The sequence below is a fragment of the Agelaius tricolor genome, unplaced genomic scaffold (genome assembly GCF_023055355.1).
Source record: "Agelaius tricolor isolate 1412-34295 unplaced genomic scaffold, bAgeTri1.0.p SCAF_29, whole genome shotgun sequence".
Classification (NCBI taxonomy): Eukaryota; Metazoa; Chordata; class Aves; order Passeriformes; family Icteridae; genus Agelaius; species Agelaius tricolor.
This window is the reverse complement of record NW_027269289.1, coordinates 7,201,822-7,219,929: the sequence shown is the minus strand read 5'-3', so window position 1 is coordinate 7,219,929 and position 18,108 is coordinate 7,201,822. Positions and strand designations below refer to the sequence as shown.

At 48.9% G+C, this 18,108-nt stretch overlaps 2 protein-coding genes across 2 annotated transcripts in view; both read right to left on the bottom strand.

Annotated features, from left to right (window-relative positions):
• Positions 1 to 9,515: 9,515 nt before the first annotated feature.
• PTS (6-pyruvoyltetrahydropterin synthase) lies at positions 9,516 to 13,460 on the bottom strand. Its single transcript, XM_071449769.1, has 6 exons — positions 13,254 to 13,460; positions 12,042 to 12,121; positions 11,333 to 11,355; positions 10,875 to 10,931; positions 10,520 to 10,590; positions 9,516 to 9,988 (listed from the first exon to the last, which is right to left on the bottom strand). Exons 1-6 carry the CDS (start codon positions 13,325 to 13,327, stop codon positions 9,850 to 9,852), a joined length of 444 nt encoding a protein of 147 aa, XP_071305870.1. The 5' UTR covers positions 13,328 to 13,460; the 3' UTR covers positions 9,516 to 9,849.
• A 1,680-nt stretch (positions 13,461 to 15,140) lies between these two features.
• BCO2 (beta-carotene oxygenase 2) overlaps positions 15,141 to 18,108 on the bottom strand; it is a 15,906-nt gene continuing 12,938 nt past the window's right edge. The window contains 4 exon segments of the mRNA XM_071449761.1: positions 15,141 to 16,124; positions 16,422 to 16,532; positions 16,898 to 17,080; positions 17,254 to 17,391. Of these exon segments, the coding sequence (XP_071305862.1) occupies positions 16,011 to 16,124; positions 16,422 to 16,532; positions 16,898 to 17,080; positions 17,254 to 17,391 (546 nt within the window). The 3' untranslated portion in view covers positions 15,141 to 16,010.

The following is an 18,108-nucleotide window of genomic DNA, read 5'->3' as shown; positions in this document are numbered from 1 at the left end:
TGTGTCAGTGCCCAGCTGATCCTCCCCTGCTGCCCATGAGCTCAGCAAAAGGAAATTTCCCCAGCAGAGATCCCCCTGCCCTGCCTGTGCTTCTCCGACCCAAAAACGGGCGAGCAGAGCCCAAGGAACACGGGGCACTCGTGAATCCATGATTTCCTCATTGCCTGAAGGCATTCTGTGAAGCACAAAATGCCCAAAGGGAGGACAATTATTATTATTATTATTATTATTATCCCTTCTTCTCTTCTTCTTTTTCTTCTTTGTCTCCTTCTCCATCTTCTCCATCTTCTCCGTCTTCTCCGTCTTCTCCGTCTTCTCCGTCTTCTCCGTCTTCTCCGTCTTCTCCGTCTTCTCCGTCTTCTCCGTCTTCTTCGTCTTCTTCGTCTTCTTCGTCTTCTTTGTCTTCTTCTCCTTCTTCTCCTTCTTCTCCTTCTTCTCCTTCTTCGTCTTCTTCTCCTTCTTCTCCTTCTTTGTCTTCTTTGTCTTCTTCATCTTCTTTGTCTTCTTCTCCTTCTTCTCCTTCTTCTCCTTCTCCTTCTTCATCTTCTTCTCCTTTTTCTTCATCTTCATCTTCTTCTCCTTCTTTTTCTTCTCCTTCCTCCTCCTCCTCCTCCTCCAAGAAGCTCCAGGAGGGCTCTGCCTCTGTCCCCCATCCCCTCCTGGCACAGCCCTGGATCTCAGGGAGCCTGGGGAGGGAAATCCAGCCCAGAACCCCCAAACCCGGCCAGGCTGAGCCCAGGAGAGGCTGCACAGCCCCCGCCAAGCCCAGGAATTTCTGCTCCAAAATCCCCCGAAATTTCCTTCTTCCAGCAGATGACAAAGTTTCTCTTTGTTCTCCCTCTATTCTTTTGCCCTGGAAAGGCAAGGTGGGCATTTTGTGTTCCTCTTTATTTTTTTTTTAAATCAACAGCTGATTTTTGCTGTAGGGCAAGATCATTGTGTGGGCCAATGGATGTCTTGATTTTATTGTTGTTTGTATTTTTATATGGGCAAAATGTGTGTTTGGAAATTTTCCAACTTGTGGGAAGCGATTTTTTTTCCCCCTTAAACAAATCTAAATAAAATAAGGAATTACAAATCTAAATAAAATAAGGAATTACAAATCTAAATAAAATAAGGAATTAAGATTGGTTCTTGCACCTGCCATTATTTCCTGCTGATGTTGTTGGGGCTGGGGGGGGTTTGAAATTATCCCGAAATATTTGGCTTTGATCCCACTTTGATCCCAAATTGCTATATTTCTATTTCTCAGGAATTCAGAAAGAAATTCTGCCTGCCCGTTTCCATTTCTCAGGAATTCAGAAAAAAATATTTGTTGTATTTCTATTTCTCAGGAATTCAGAAAAAAAAAAGTGCCTGCCCACTTATATTTCCCAAGCATTCAGAAAAAAATTATTATATATATATTTCTCAGGAATTCAGAGAGAAATTGTGCCTGCCCATTTCTATTTCTCAGGCACTCAGATCAGCCCTAAGAGGGATTTTTTTTTTAAATTCCATCAGAATTGTCCAAAATATTATCCCTAAAAGCTGACAGCTGTGATTGAACATTGCTGAGGCTGGTTTGGCTTTCAGGTTGAGCTTTCACTCAATTCTTGCTCGTTCAAATTGTACAAAAGCCATGGTTTGCCTCAAAAAAATAAAGGTAATTCAAGGTAATTCTCCCTCCCGTGCCCTGAGTGCAAATTCCACTTGTTTGATCCTAATTTCCACTTCTTCCCCGATTCCTGTGAAGGAAGAATTCCCCAGCACAATTTCACATTTTCTCAGGTGCAGTTTGAGCCTGCAGGGCTCCATCCACGGAATGTTCTCGCAGCATTTCAGAGAAATGACTTTTATTTTAGTGGCCAGCCATTAAATTCGGCTTCTGTTTAGCAGACAGGGCAATTAGCAGAGATAGGAAGGTTCTTTATCAGTGCACAGCACACAATAAAATCCTAATTAGTGCTGGAAATGACTCCCATCTCTTTGTGGACCCATCTATCTGCTGAGATTACAGCCTCGGATGATAAATGTGAAATTGCATTTAAATGTCCCTGTGGCACCTCCCATGTCCCACATTATCCCCATGTGCTGCTTTGTCCCATCCGTGGGCCTCATCAGTGGCATTTTCATTCATTTCTACTCTATTGAGCAGCAAAAATGAACTTTTCCTTTTACGCCCTGTCTATTTTCCCTAAATAATAAGGAAAAAACATTTTTAAAAAGTGCTAAATTCACAAACTAAACCCACAAACTAAACTAAGTTCACAAAAAAAAAAAAGCTTAAAACTTAAATTTCACAAATATTAATTCAACCGGGTTTAATTTTCATTCATTTTTACTCTATTGAGCAGCAAAAACGAACATTTCCTTTTACACCCCATCTAAATCCCCCAAAAAATAGGGAAAAGCTTTTTTTTAAAAAGTGCTAAAAACTAAATTCACAAGAAAAAAAAGCTAAAAACTTAAATTTTACAAAAACAACCAAGCTTAATTTTCATTAATTTTTACAATTTTGAGCTGCAAAAATGAACATTTCCTTTTATGCTCCATCCATTTTCCCTTAAAAATAGGGAAAAAACTTTTTTCAAAAAGTGCTAAAAACTAAATTCACAAAAGAAGCTAAAAACTTAAATTTTACAAGAACAACCAAGTTTAATTTTCATTATTTTTTACTCTGTTGAGCAGCAAAAAATGAACCTTTCCTTTTACACCCTATTTTCCCTAAAAAACAGGAGAAAAACATTTTTTAAAAAGTGCTAAAAATTAATTCACAAGAAAAAAAAAAAGCTAAAAACTTAAATTTCACAAAATAACCAGGCTTAATTTTCATTAATTTTACTGTGTTGAGCAGCAAAAATGAACATTTCCTTTTACACCCTATTTTCCCTTAAAAAGAGGGAAAAAAACCTTTTTTTTTTTTAAGTGCTAAAAAATAAATTCACAAAAATCAGAACAGCCCCAATTTTTTGTTTTAGAGAGGATTTCTCACTGAAAAATCTCCCTGTGGGTGTCTCAGGGGGAATTCTGGGCTCAACACCACACTGAGGGTTAAATTTGCTCCATTTCCATCCCACCAAAAGCCCAGCGCTGCAGGGTGAGCTGCTTAATCCTTTGCCATAATCACTGAATTTCTGGGTAAATCTATGGAAACACAATTTTTTCATTCTTTGCCACATTCCCTGGATTTCTAGGTATATTTATGGGAACATATCTGCTTAATCCTTTGCCACATTCACTGAATTTCTAGGTAAATCTATGGAAACGGAATTTTTTCATTCTTTGCCACAATCACTGAATTTCTGGATAAATTTACAGGGACAGAGCTGTTTAATTCTTTCCCATAATCAGAGAATTTCTGGGTATATTTATGGGAACAGAATTGTTTAATTCTTTGCCACATTCACTGAATTTCTGGGTAAATCTATGGGAACAGAATTGTTTCATTCTTTGCCACATTCACTGAATTTCTGGGTAAATCTATGGAAACACAATTTTTTCATTCTTTGCCACATTCCCTGGATTTCTAGGTATATTTATGGGAACATATCTGCTTAATCCTTTTCCACATTCACTGAATTTCTAGGTAAATTTATGGGGACAAAGTTTTTTAATCCTTTTCCACATTCACTGAATTTCTAGGTGTGTTTATGGGAACAGAATTATTTAATCCTTTGCCACATTCACTGAATTTCTGGGTAAATCTATGGAAACAGAATGATTTAATTCTTTGCCACATTCACTGAATTTCTGGGTACATTCACTCAATTTCTGGGTAAACTTACAGGGACAGAATTGTTTAATCCTTTGCCACATTCACTGAATTTCTAGGTCTATTTATGGGAACAGAATTATTTAATCCTTTACCACATTCACTGGATTTCTGGGTAAATTTACAGGGACAAAGTTTTTCAATCCTTTTCCACATTCACTGAATTTCTAGGTCTATTTATGGGAACAGAATTATTTAATCCTTTACCACATTCACTGAATTTCTGGGTAAATTTACAGGGACGGAGCTGTTCAATTCTTTGCCACATTCACTGAATTTCTGGGTAAATTTACCAGCAGAAATTGGAATTTCCCACACCAGTGTACAAACAATTTCAGGGGAAAAGCCACGAAATGCCCCTGAACACCCAGCCCCAGTTTTTCCTCCTCATTTTTCAGACTTCCACGCTCCGTTTCCACTTGGCCTCCCCCCTGCACAGGTATTAATTAATTGGTGCCAATTAACGCCAGGCACAAACAAACACCCTAATGAGCTTTACCCAGGGTGGGAATTGCTGGGTGGGAGCTGTGTCTGCTCCGGGGCTCTGGAAAATGAGGAAATTTGGGGAATTCTGGGGCACAGACGGTTCCTTTTCTCAGTGGCCTGCTCCAGTTTTTGGCTCCTTGTTGGATTTATTCAGTTCCCTGTGCTGGCACTGCCAGCCCAGCCCCAAAGTGAGCAGGGGCACTGCAATCCCAAGAAAAACAAAACCCTTTAGGAGGGAAATAAAAACACCTTAAAAAGGGAAATAAAAGCACCTTAAACAGGGAAATAAAAGCACTTTAAGGAGGGAAATAAAAACGTCTTAAGGAGGAAAATAAAAACCCCTTAAGGAAGGAAATGAAAACACCTTAAGGAAGGGAAATAAAAGCACCTTAAGGAAGGGAAATAGAAGCACCTTAAGGAAGGAAATGAAAACACCTTAAGGAAGGGAAATAAAAGCACCTTAAGGAGAGAAATAAAAGCACCTTAAGGAGGAAAATAAAAACCCCTTAAGGAAGGAAATGAAAACACCTTAAGGAGGGAAATAGAAGCACCTTAAGGAAGGGAAATAGAAGCACCTTAAGGAAGGGAAATAGAAGCACCTTAAGGAAGGAAATGAAAACACCTTAAGGAAGGGAAATAAAAGCACCTTAAGGAGTGAAATAAAAGCACCTTAAGGAAGGGAAATAAAAACCCCTTAAGGAAGGAAATGAAAGCACCTTAAGGAAGGGAAATAAAAGCATCTTAAGGAAGGAAATGAAATCACCTTAAGGAGGGAAATAGAAGCACCTTAAGGAAGGAAATGAAAACACCTTCAGAAAGGGAAATAGAAGCACCTTAAGGAGTGAAATAAAAGCACCTTAAGGAAGGGAAATAGAAGCGCCTTAAGGAGAGAAATAAAATCACCTTAAGGAGAGAAATAAAAGCACCTTCAGGAGGGAAATCCCAGTGGGGAGCTGGAGCTGGAGCTCTGAGCCCAGAGGAGCAGCTCCTCATCCCTCCGTGTGTGGATTATTGATTAACTCCTGCATTGTTTGGGCTACCATGGGCTGTAAAAAGCCAGCCCGAGGAGTGGCCCCTGCCTGGCAGAACCTGGGGCAGTTTCCTCTCTCTGCTGCTCCTTCTGGGCTCCGAATGTCCCCAGGTGTCACAGGAACGGGATCAGCTCCACTGCCACAGCTGCACCCTCAGTCCTCCCTTGGCTGCTGTGCTTCAAAAACGGGAAAAAAAAAACCCAAGATTTTTCCTCCTCCAGTGAGGCAGAATGGGGAAAACCTCCCTAAACTAAAAATTAAAATGAAAATAAATGAAAATAAATGAAAATAAAAAGGAAAGCTGCTGCTGGACAGATTTCCTGGGCTGCCTCAACCTTTGCTTTTGGCTGACAGGAGCAGATGGTGCCACAGGTGTCAAACTCCAGCAGCTGCTGGCACAGCCAGCCCTGGCCTGGCATTTGCTCAGAAAAGGAGCAGTTTTGGTGAAAATCACAGAAACCCCTGCACTGATCCCACAGACACCTCACAGGACATTCAAATAAATTATTTATTGTGCCCAGCTCTTCCACAAACCCTGATTTGGTTTTAGCATGGGGCAGGAAGGCAGGGCTGGGTCTTTCAGTCCCACTAAACACAACTGGGCACTGTTAATGACATTTCCTGTCGTTATTTCCCTGCCATTCTCATTTCCATGCACCAAAGCTGGAAATCCTGGTCCCACAGCCTCTGCTGGGATCAGCTGTGGCCTCTCAGGGCTGTCCCCACTGTCACCTGAACTGTCCTCAAAGCATTTCATCACTCAGTAACCCGGGCAGAGCTTAATGTTTAATTCTGGGAGTTCTTTCCCTCCCTCCCTCAGCTGGGAATCTGGAATCCCACAGAGAATTCCCTCTGAGCACGATGAGGGGACAAAACCCACCGAAATCCCAATTCTCACACCACTGAAATCCCAATTTCACCTCCAGCCCTGCTGTTTCCAGCCCCCTTTCACCCAAACCCCTGCCCAGGCACCCAATTTATTCCCATTTCCCCAGAGCTGCGGTCATTTAAATCCGAGAAATCAGAATAATTGGCACAGATCAATCTTCACAGCAATAAACGCACTCAGGGGCTTTGTCAGGGCTGCGGAGCTGCACAAACCCTCAGCAGTCTGGGCTGCTTTTTCTGCCTCCGTGCCAATAAAAGCAGCGGGCAGTGCTGGGCAGATGTAAGGTTTGTTTGCTCGGCTTTTGCCAGCAGCTGAATGGATTCGTGCTCTGATAAAGAGAGCACATGATGCGTTTGAGTGTCCGTGAGTCACCGCAGCCACGGGTGCTCTGTGAATCAGCAGCACCAGCCCCGAATTTACATCATTGCAGAGCAGCACGAGGGGGCAGAGCAGCTGCAGAAACCCCCAGGCTGAATAAAACCTGCTGCTTCCACATTTGGGGAGGGAAAAAAGCAGGGAAAAGGGGCAAATGTGCCAGCTGAGTGTTTATTCCTCCCGGGGCACTGAGCGCTCCGTGCCTGGCTCACACCGCAAGGAACCTGCAGCCAAATATCCCCCAAAGCACCACCTTTAAAAAGGGAAAAAAAACCCAAAACTCCTCAAAGCTGCAGCTGCCAGGGCAGAGGTTCTGCTCTGCCAAAGGGAATTTCCCTCATTTCTCTCCCAATTCCCTTTCTGAAGCTCTCCAGGGAGGTGGAGTGAAGCTGAACCAGGGCAGGGACAGCACAGAGCTGTCCCCAGCTAAAGCAGTTCCCATTTTACACTCCAGAGCAGCCCAGACTCCTGTGAACTTAAAGTTTAAAACCATCCCAGGTTTTTTGGGGTTTTTTTGGCAGTGCAAACCCCACTTAACCTCAGCCTGCAGAGAGTAAAATGGGGCAAATGTGCCAGCTGAGTGTTTATTCTCCCAAGGCACTGAGCGCTCCGTGCCTGGCTCACACCGCAAGGAACCTGCAGCCAAATATCCCCCAAAGCACCACCTTTAAAAAGGGAAAAAAACCTCAAAACTCCTCAAAGCTGCAGCTGCCAGGGCAGAGGTTCTGCTCTGCCAAAGGGAATTTCCCTCATTTCTCTCCCAATTCCCTTTCTGAAGCTCTCCAGGGAGGTTGAGCGAAGCTGAAGCAGGGCAGGGACAGCACAGAGCTGTCCCCAGCTAAAGCAGTTCCCATTTTACACTCTAGAGCAGCCCAAACTCCTGTGAACTTAAAGTTTAAAACCATCCCAGGTTTTTTGGGGTTTTTTTGGCAGTGCAAACCCCACTTAACCTCAGCCTGCAGAGAGTAAAATGGGGCAAATGTGCCAGCTGAGTGTTTATTCTCCCAAGGCACTGAGCGCTCCGTGCCTGGCTCACACCGCAAGGAACCTGCAGCCAAATATCCCCCAAAGCACCACCTTTAAAAAGGAAAAAAAAAAACAAAACTCCTCAAAGCTGCAGCTGCCAGGGCAGAGGTTCTGCTCTGCCAAAGGGAATTTCCCTCATTTCTCTCCCAATTCCCTTTCTGAAGCTCTCCAGGGAGGTTGAGTGAAGCTGAAGCAGGGCAGGGACAGCACAGGGCTGTCCCCAGCTAAAGCAGTTCCATTTTACATTCCAGAGCAGCCCAGACTCCTGCGAATTTAAAGTTTAAAACCATCCCAGTTGGTTTTTTTTGGCAGTGCAAACCCCACTTAACCTCAGCCTGCAGAGAGTAAAATGGGGCAAATGTGCCAGCTGAGTGTTTATTCCTCCCGGGGCACTGAGCGCTCCGTGCCTGGCTCACACTGTAAGGAACCCGCAGCCAAATATCCCCCAAAGCACCACCTTTAAAAAGGGAAAAAAACCTCAAAACTCCTCAAAGCTGCAGCTGCCAGGGCAGAGGTTCTGCTCTGCCAAAGGGAATTTCCCTCATTTCTCTCCCAATTCCCTTTCTGAAGCTCTCCAGGGAGGTTGAGTGAAGCTGAACCAGGGCAGGGACAGCACAGAGCTGTCCCCAGCTAAAGCAGTTCCCATTTTACACTCCAGAGCAGCCCAAACTCCTGTGAACTTAAAGTTTAAAACCATCCCAGGTTTTTTGGGGTTTTTTTGGCAGTGCAAACCCCACTTAACCTCAGCCTGCAGAGAGTAAAATGGGGCAAATGTGCCAGCTGAGTGTTTATTCTCCCAAGGCACTGAGCGCTCCGTGCCTGGCTCACACCGCAAGGAACCTGCAGCCAAATATCCCCCAAAGCACCACCTTTAAAAAGGAAAGAAAACCTCAAAACTCCTCAAAGCTGCAGCTGCCAGGGCAGAGGTTCTGCTCTGCCAAAGGGAATTTCCCTCATTTCTCTCCCAATTCCCTTTCTGAAGCTCTCCAGGGAGATGGAGTGAAGCTGAACCAGTGCAGGGGACAGCACAGGGCTGTCCCCAGCTAAAGCAGTTCCCATTTTACACTCCAGAGCAGCCCAGACTCCTGTGAATTTAAAGTTTAAAACCATCCCAGTTTTTTTTTTTTTGGCAGTGCAAACCCCACTTTACCTGAACCTGCAGCAGAGTGAGGCCAAGGTGAACAATTAGGCAAGCTTCATTAAACCTCCCCAAAGGGGATGTTTGTTCCTGTTACTCAAATACCCCATTTCCTTGGAAAGCAGAGGAATTGCTGCCTTGCTTATCATTATCAGGTTGGTTTTTTTTAATTATATGCATTAAATTATTCTTGATGGCCACTCCCAATTACTCCTCAGGACACTGCTGATGTGACCAAGGGAATCACACACAGCAGTGCCACTGCTGCCTCTGGACAGGCACTGGGACTGGATGGCCTTTAACCACAGGAACTGTGCAATATCCATCCCCTCACTGCCCTTCCTCAGCTTTCCCAGCGTGGCCCCAGCTCCAGAATATCCAGGATAATTGGGGTAGTGTCCATCTAAACTCCTCTCACAGCCTCATCCTGCTGCAACAGCCTCTGCTGAGTTTTGGGGTTGATTTAAGGCTGGATTTAAAGGTTGATTTGAGGGTTTATTCTTGCACTCCCTCCCCAGGGCTCTGCCACCACTGGGGCTGGGACATTCCCACTGCAGTTCCCTCAGTTTCCCATTCTCACCCTGCTCCCTTTGGCTCTCCAGTTTGGATCAGAAATGCTTTTTTTACTGCTCACTACAGAAGTTACACACACACCCATGAAGATCTGTTGGCCACAGGAAGAAATGTGCCTGCAGCACAGGAAATAAACTGATAAGAAGCAAAAAAAAAAAAAAAAAAAAGAAAAGATAATGTTGTTCTCACCTTCAAAAATGCTTCTCTGCTTGATCAAAGAGCAAAGCAACACCAAAGCTCACATTATCAAATAAATTAATTCAATTTTTAATCAGAGAGAAATCAAAGACTTTTGTGATTTTGCCAGGCCACCTCCTCTCCACAAAGCTGCTTTATTTACCACGGCACAACTCTAAATTTCACATCAGCTGGCAAAACAGGAAGGTCTTGAGGAAAAGCAGAGAAACCGACCCGTTCTGAGAAGCCAGATGGGCAAACTGCTGGGAGGGTCCTTGTGAAACATCTGCCCTTGTCCTGCTGTAGCACAGAACCCAGGGCTGGCTGCAGGAAATGCTGAGCAGGGATCCACGGAGCTGATGATGGAGATTTCTCCTGAGCAGCTGAGCTCAGGCTGATCTCACTTGACAATTGTTTCTTCTCCCTTGTAAACCACCACGTTCTGCTCTGTCTCGTGCACTTCCACCTTGTAAAGGATGCCCTGGGGCAGGAGCTTCTGGAGGCTGTCCCAGATGAACACAGCCACGTTCTCCGTGGTGCTGAGGGGGAACAGCAGCAGGGCAGGGCTGGAATGGCAGAACTGACACCAAAATCTGCAGCCAGGGTGGGCTGGGGGATGCTGAGGGGCAGCTGGGGACACCTGAGCTGTGTGGGGATGGTGGCACTGCCAGCACAGGGGGTGGGATGGGGTGGGGTGGGATGGGATGGGATGAGATGGGATGGGATGGGATGGGATGGATTGGGATGGGATGGGATGGGTGGGATGGGATGGGATGGGATGGGATGGGATGGGATGGGATGGGATGGGATGGGATGGGTGGGATGGGGTGGGATGGGATGGGATGGGATGGGTGGGATGGGGTGGGATGGGGTGGGATGGGATGGGATGGGATGGGATGGGGTGGGATGGGGTGGGATGGGCAGGTCCAGCCTGTCCAGGCTGATGTGAGGAGGGGCAGCAGGGCTGGACACAGTGTGGTCAGCACACAGGGACAGGCTGCTGCTGCTGCTGCTGCTGCTGCTGCTGCTTCCAGGGAGGATCAGCCCCTCCAGGAGCCCCCCAGACCCACCTCACCACCTCAGAGAAGTAGGGCACGTCCTTGTCCAGGTTTTTGTGGTCAAGGGGCTCCATGATCGCTGCCTGCAGAGAGAGGACAGTGCCAGCCCTGTCCCTGTCCCTGCCTGGCCTGAGGCTCAGGTCACCCCACACAGCCAGGATGGGAAGAAAGGGAAAGAGCCCCAGATCCAGCTGTGAGATTCCCAGCTGGAGACGTGGCTCTGCCTCACAGAACAGAGCTAAGCCATTTATTCTTCAATTATTGCCTAATTTCCTTTTGATGTCCTGCCATCAGCAGCTCACCACGGACCAGACAAGCTCTGATCATCTCTCCCAGGGGATTAGAAGGAAAACTGGGCTATTTTTACCTGCATGTATTCCTTCAGGTCTGTCAGGTTCATCACCATCCCCGAGACTGGGTCAATCTGCAGGAAGCACAAGGGACATTGGTGGCAACACAAACCAGACAGGAATATCTCTGCTCAGCTCATCTGAGCCACAAGGAAATTGTCTTCCCACTGTCAGGGGGCTCCAGCTCCACTCCTGTGATGTTTCCAAGGGCTTGATACAGCCTGGAAACAATTCCAGAGGTTCCACTCTTTCCTAAAAGCTGACACCAGGCAGAAACAATGCTCTGGAAGAGCCTTCAAGCATGAAAACAGCATTAAACTGCAAATCCTTGCTGTGAACAGGACTGGCCACAGAAAACCTGCTCTAGTGATGTGCACAGAGTTTCTGAAATACTCCGGGAAATCCAGGCTTGGGGGCCAGAACTGTGGGGATTCTGCCACACCGAGGGACAGAAAAAGGCGCTGGCAGCACTCACCTCTCCACGCACAGTGACCACAACTGAAAAAGAGAAAAGATCAGGTCACTGTGATGCCCATGAACCCAAACCAAAGCTGCAGCTGCTGCTGCTGCTGGGACACACAACCCCAAACCAAATCTGCTGCTGCTGCTGGGCTGCACTCGGGAGTGGGACTGTGAGGGGATGCTCCATAGGAACAGTGACTCAGAGGCACAAAAATCCCTCCCCAAGGGCTGGTGCCACAGGCAGGCTGGAGATAAGCCTGTCTCCCCTGGTAAAGCAGCTCCTCAGCAGAGGTTTCAGGGTGCCAGCAACACAGGGAGCCACTCCAGGAACGGGAGAGATCTAATTCTGTGTGCTCGGGGTGTACAAATGGGAGAACTTGTGAAAAAACCCATTCAAATAATGTTTACAGGCTGTTTAATTTGCATGGCTTTTGCTTAGAAAAATCTCCATTCCAATCACAATGACTCTGCAGAGTGTAAACAAGCAGACTTGATTCAAAAAGTGGCATTTGAAAATAAATATTTATTATCTATTCAGCTGAAAAATGGCAAACCCACGCTATGGTTCAACGCCCTGCTGCTGAAATTCCCTCCTAATTCTGAATAAAAACACAAACCCAGCCACTAAAAGCTGCATCAGGCTGCTGAGAATGAGCGGCCCAGCCCTCCCCACGCTGAGAGCACCACTCCAGAGCCAGGATGGAAATCAGCTCCCTTCCTACCTTTGTAGTTGTGTCCGTGGCCGTTTGGATTGTTGCACTTCCCAAACAGCTTCAGGTTCTCCTCATCACTCAGGGATTTGCTGTGGGAAAGGCGGGCATGGATCTGTTCCACATCTCCATGGATTCACTCCACTCTGCTTTCCAGCTCTCCATCCCTTCCCTCTCCCACATTTCACCGGCCCAGGAGGCACAAACACAGGCAGAGTGTCTGGTCCATGAAAAGATGCTGTTGACAGCACTGAATCTTTCCTTGCTGTGGTTTTGTGTCTGTTTCACAGCATCTGCCTGACACCACTGCTGGATAAATGTTCAACATCTGGGCCAAAAATCACTTAGGCCTGGAGCAAGCTGCACATTTGGGTTTATTATTACTGATTAACAAAGCTGAGGGAGCCTCTCCATAAAGTACAAAGGATTTCCCTCTGAATCTTCCCTTTGAAGCACTCCGGGGCCCTGCTCTGAGTGTTTCAGGTCAAGGCACATTTTGGGAACATCACAGAACCCCAGGGTCACTGCGGTTGGGAAAGAACTGTGAGATCATGGGCTCCAACCAGAGCCAGAGCACCGAGTGCCGCATCCAGGAGTTCCTCGGGCACCTCCAGGGATGGGGACTCCCCGGGCAGCCCCTTCCAAGGCCTGGCCACCGTTTCCATGGAGAAATCCCCCTGATCTCCAGCCTAAACCTCCTCTGGCACAGCTCGAGGCTGTTTCCCCTCATCCTACCGCTCCTAGCCAGGGAGAAGAGACTGAGCCTAAAACTGAGGCATCTTCAGTCAAGGAATTTATCAGTTTTGGGGGGAAAACCAGCAGATCGGGGGGCGCAGGGCGATGTTTACAAAGCGAAAGCGCTGCCGGCTCTGTCAGAAGACGGAACTGCAGCCGGGCACTGAGGGCTGGCTGCGGGAAGGGGCCGGGCGAGGGACACAACCGGGAAACGCAGCGGGGCCGGGAGCCTCCTCCCGGCGGGGCTCAGCCGTGCGGGGCCGCTCCCTGTGCGGGGCTCAGCCGTGCGGGGCTCCCTGTGCGGGGCTCCCTATGCAGGGCCGCTCCCTGTGCGGGGCTCCCCTGTGCGGGGCCGCTCCCTGTGCGGGGCTCCCTGTGCTGGGCTCTGTGCGGGGCTCCCTGTGCGGGGCTCCCTGTGCGGGGCTCCCTATGCGGCGCTCCCTGTGCTGGGCTCCCCTGTGCGGAGCCGCTCCCCTGTGCGGGTCTCACCTGTGCAGGCGGTGGCAGGCGCTGAAGGTGACGGAGCGCGACAGCCGCGCCAGGCGGGCGGAGCGCGGCGACATCGCGGGGACGCAGCGGGGCCGGAGCGGGGCGGCTCCAGCCCGGCCCCGGGGGCGGCTCCGGCCCGCGGAATCCGCCCTCCGAGACCGGGGAACGCTCCAGTTCCTCCCCGTGTTCAGACCCGGGGTGCTCCGGTCCCTCCCTGCCGGTGTCGGACTCAAGAATGCTCCAATCCCCCGTGTTCAGACCCGAGGATGCTCCTGTTCCCCGTGTTCAGCCCCCGGGATGCTCCAATTCCCCGTGTTCTGCCCCGGGGATGCTCCAATCCCCCGTGTTCAGCCCCGAGGATGCTCCAATCCCCCGTGTTCAGCCCCCGGGATACTCCAATCCCCCCGTGTTCAGACCCGAGGATGCTCCAATCCCCCATGTTCAGCCCCCGGGATGCTCCAATTCCCCGTGTTCAGCCCCGGGATGCTCCAATTCCCCGTGTTCAGCCCCGGGATGCTCCAATTCCCCGTGTTCAGCCTCAGGAAGCTCCTTGTCCCCCCAATGTCAGCGTTGGACCCAGGGCTGGTTATGGACATCCCTGAAGGGGCACACCCCGGCAATAACATTCATGGAGTTCAAGCAGAGGAAGCCTTAGAGTGTGGTGATTTTCAGAAAGGGAGTAACTGGATTTCTCAGCGCTGCAAGGGTTTGAATGTGCATTCCCTCAGTTCCTGGGAACTGCCGGCGGTACCGGAGTGAATCTGTCAGGGTGGGAAAACCCCGAGCCGCGGGGCAGGGTCTGTGTGAGAGGATCCGCAGGTGTTGGGGAAGATCAAACAGGAAAGCCTTATCAAATGATTGCCTGGCAAAAGATTTGGAGAATATGGAAACTATAAGCGAGATTGAAATGAAAGCAAGATTTGAGATCCCTCAGTTACTGAACAACTGGAAAACAATGGTGTGGCCACTGAAGGTGATCCCCTTTTGATGGAACAACACCCTCTGCTTGCAGACAGCCCCAAGGGGCAGAGCAGACCCTACAGCTTGGCAGAAGGGGCCCAAAGAGGAGTTTGTAGGGTTTAAAATGTAACACAGGATGGTGATGTAATGATTCTTATAGTCTGTATGGAAATGCTGTAGGATTTGTGTGTTGTACTAGATTGGTTAGTGAGAATCAGAATATTCAACACAGAAGATTTATGGTGTTGTAACGGGAACCTCACTTACCTCTTGCCTCTTAGCTCTTGCCTTTTACTCTCTTACCCTTTTACTCTCTTACCCTCTCTCTTCTCTCAGTCCTGCTCTGAGCTGTGCCTGGCAGCTCCCAGCAGGGCCCTGCACCCAGGCCCTTTGCAATAAACCCCAAATTCCTGACCTGGCTGCAGAGATCTCTCATCTCCGTCCGTCCCGACCGTGCCACCCCCTTCTATCCTCCACGCCGGAGCTGCTGGGGTGGGGAGCACAGCCCGTGTGCGCAGCCCAGGCAGGGCTGTGTGCTGGGGAAGCGGAGCTTTAAACACGGCAACTTTTCTCTAATCCACTCAAGGCGCCACCTGAGCCTCTGACCTCTTTCCGTTTCCCACCTCAACGAGAAAAAAAAAAAATTTAAAAAAGAGAACCAATGGTGGCTGAACTCCATCAAACTCCTCGTGGCACCATTGTGCTGCCCGTGCTGGGGCTGCCCCCGCGGGGACGGGCTCCAGGAGGAGGGCAGGGTGTGACAGTGACCGGAGGCTGCTGAACGGGAGCTGTTTGCCATCTAGTGGCTTCCACCAGCTCCGGCTGAGCCTCCTCTGCCTCTCCCAGAGCAGCAGCCCTGAGGCAAAATCCTTTTTCTTTTCCCCAGACCTGTAAGGAAGGTGAAGGAAGCTAAGAGGAGGAAAAACCCCAAGGGCGAAAGGGCTCCTTTATTACTCAAGGAAATGATTCAAATAATTCTTCACAATGAAAAAGTACAACCAGAAGTCCTCACTGCTGACCCACCCAGAGTCCAGGATCTGAAGAAGCCTGGATGACACAGGGGGCTGGAGTTTGTTCTGCTCTGCTTAACCCCAGAGGGACACCAAGGCCTCAGTGGGGCTCTCTGTGTTTCCTACTGGTGGAACTGGGAGGAAGGCAGGCACTGTCAGCCAGCAGAGCTGTGTCCTGCCCTGGAGATGTGTCCCCACATCTACAAGACTCTGAGGGCAGGCAGAGAAAGGAAAAACTTCCCAAGGTTTTATTTGAGGGCACTGCTATGGTACAGAAAAAAGCACAAGCACAGCTTCTGTCAGTGTCTGCATCTACCCCCTGGAGCCCACTGAAGGCAACCTGGATGCAAGGGGGGCATTTACTCCCCTTCCCTGGGCCCACCTGTCACCTGCTGGGCTTTACTCCTCTCTTCTGCTCTACACATTCCAGCCAAAGTCACAGCCCCGAGCGTTGATGTTCTCTTCCCCTCAGGGCACCAAAGGAAGGGATTTATCACCTCAGTTTCCATTTTCTGCCTTGCAAGCCTCACCCTGGCATCCTTAGTGAACTGCTCCTATAGCTGGCCTAGCAAGATAGTAAAAGAAATGCAGATAAAGCAGTGGGCTGTGGGAGCAAAGGGCTCCTGCCTTCCTTGGCTGTGTTTTGTTATATAGAATACAGGAGGTTGTGGTGGAGAAAAAGCAGCTCCTTCATCCCAGCCGTGATGGAAAGGTGGGAGGTGAAGGCAGCAGAGGTTCTTTGTGGGGCTGGCTCAGCCCTGAGTCCCAGGAGGTGCCCAGGAGTCCCTCAGTGGGCACTGAAGATGCCGTGGAACCCGTAAGGCATTGGCACCCCGACTTCTGCTCGCCCCAGCTCCTGGAAGGTCTCTGCATCCAGGATGAGCAGGAAAGCACTTTGGTTCTGCAGGAGGAGCAGAAAGGCAGAGTGAGTGGCCGGGCTGAACTTCTTGCACTGTTTGCACACAAAGGCACAGAGCAAACCACGGAGACCAAACCTGCAGGGCAGGAGCTCTGAGCCTCACAGCTTCCACTGGGGACACAGCAACATCCTGGGCAAAACTCCTGCCTGCACTGCCTGTGCTTGGCCAGGCACTCTGGAGAGCCAGAACTACCTGCCAGGGAGCCTCCAGCTCGGCTTTGAGGTTTAAAAAGTGAATTAATGCCGTGTGACTTTGACAAACTACAGCCAGCAAGTTACCTCAGCAGGGGAGACCACCACAGACAAGATGACTCCGCTGTCCTCTGCCGTGGCATTGGGCACTGGCACAAACACGGGCTCTGATGGGTAGCATCCCTCCTCCTGCCAAATCTAGCAAGCACAGAACATATGGATGAGCTTCAGGGACGTATGGATGAGCCTCATTGCATTAATACTTGTCTGCTACGGTGAGCAGAGTTACAAGTGCTCCCCACAAAGGCACCTGGAAATACTCTGGGCTCCAAGAAACTTAAGAGTTCAACTTTTTATGAACTGTTTTTTTCCATTCCAGGAGAGTGCTGGTGCCATCCTCTCCTGTTTGGTGACTGTGCCACGTTCATAAGGTGCCAGGTGAGGGATGAAACTGGGAATCTCCTCCCAAAGCCATCTGTGCAAAGCCCTAAAAAACCCCCAGTAAACGTCACACCTTCAAATCCAGTTCAGGGGAAGGACTCGACGAGCTGACTTCACCTCACCTTGAAATTCTTGGTCTCCACATCAACCTTGATCAAGGAGTCCCCGAGCAGGTGCCCGAAGCCGCAGCCGTAGAAGTAGCGGTACCTGCGGCCGTTGTGCGCCGCGTAATTGATCTGGGGGAACTCCAGCCCCCCGACTTTCTCAAAGCCCTCAGGGTGGAGATTTTCGTGTGTGCACCAGACCTGGGAGAAAAAGAAAATTGCAGAGTAATTTCTCCAGGAAATGTGCGGGGTTGGTTCAGCTTGGACAGGGCAGGAGAGCTGGCTGGTCCCACCAACCACCGCACAACCAAAGGTGCTGAAAGCTCTGAGGAACGGGAGCTGCTGCAGAAATGCATTTATGCTTTGGTACACACCTTGCCATCTGCACCCTTCACAGCCTTTGCCTGGGTGTAAGGCAGTGGGTTCAGGTTTTTCCCCACGGGTGTGTCTGGACCCACGTCCAGAGGGAGAACGAAGCGGCGAGGGAAAGCTCTGGGGACGGAGGCATAAACCTGTTAGAGAGACAGAGAGTGATGGTGATGGACAGAGGACAGACATTTCAGCTTAAATGCACTTTTAGGGAACAATTCTGAAGTTTTAGACACCCCTGAATTCTTCTTCTTCTTTTCCTTATGTGTTTGACCAAGTTCTGGTAAGGTAAAGCACATAATGGAAAGAAGAAGTTCCTGCATGTTCCAGTAATTTACAGCAGAAACTAAAACCACATGAATTAAAAGGGTCAGCACTGCTCTCACAGTAATTAATGCTGAGCTGGGTATGCAAATCAGCCCAATAAAAAACCATTATCACCAAATCCAGCAATGGGACAGACACTGCATGTGTTTTATTCAGTTAGAACAGGCTTGTGTTGCTTCACATCACTCTGAGGAGAAGCAGGAGAGCACTGTGCCTTCAGTGCCTGAAGCTCCCCTGCAGGATTCCCTCCTCCATGCTCAGGTAGCCGTGGATTCATGGTTGGAAGTCCAGGGGAATGATGGTGGATTTACCTGGGGAGCAAAGTGCAGCCCCCAGTGTGGCAGACACTCAGCAAATTGAGAGGATAATTCCACCACTGCCACTAAAGCTCTGCTCGAGCCAAGTTCACAACCCATCATATTCCCATTTAAGTAAAACAGATAAGGACCCTGTTTTGGCGTGTTGTGGTTACTTCAATCCACAACTCACCAGCTCACTTGTGAAACTCCCTGTTAATTACATGTTAACCTTGT

Excerpts from the sequence above, each read along its gene's own strand:
- PTS (XM_071449769.1), bottom strand. The coding sequence starts at position 13,327 with ATGTCGCCGCGCTCCGCCCGCCTGGCGCGGCTGTCGCGCTCCGTCACC. Across the intron at positions 11,356-12,041 it reads CCACGGACACAACTACAAAG|TTGTGGTCACTGTGCGTGGA; the intron begins GTAGGAAGGGAG and ends TCTCTTTTTCAG. Across the intron at positions 9,989-10,519 it reads TACTTCTCTGAGGTGGTGAG|CACCACGGAGAACGTGGCTG; the intron begins GTGGGTCTGGGG and ends GTTCCCCCTCAG.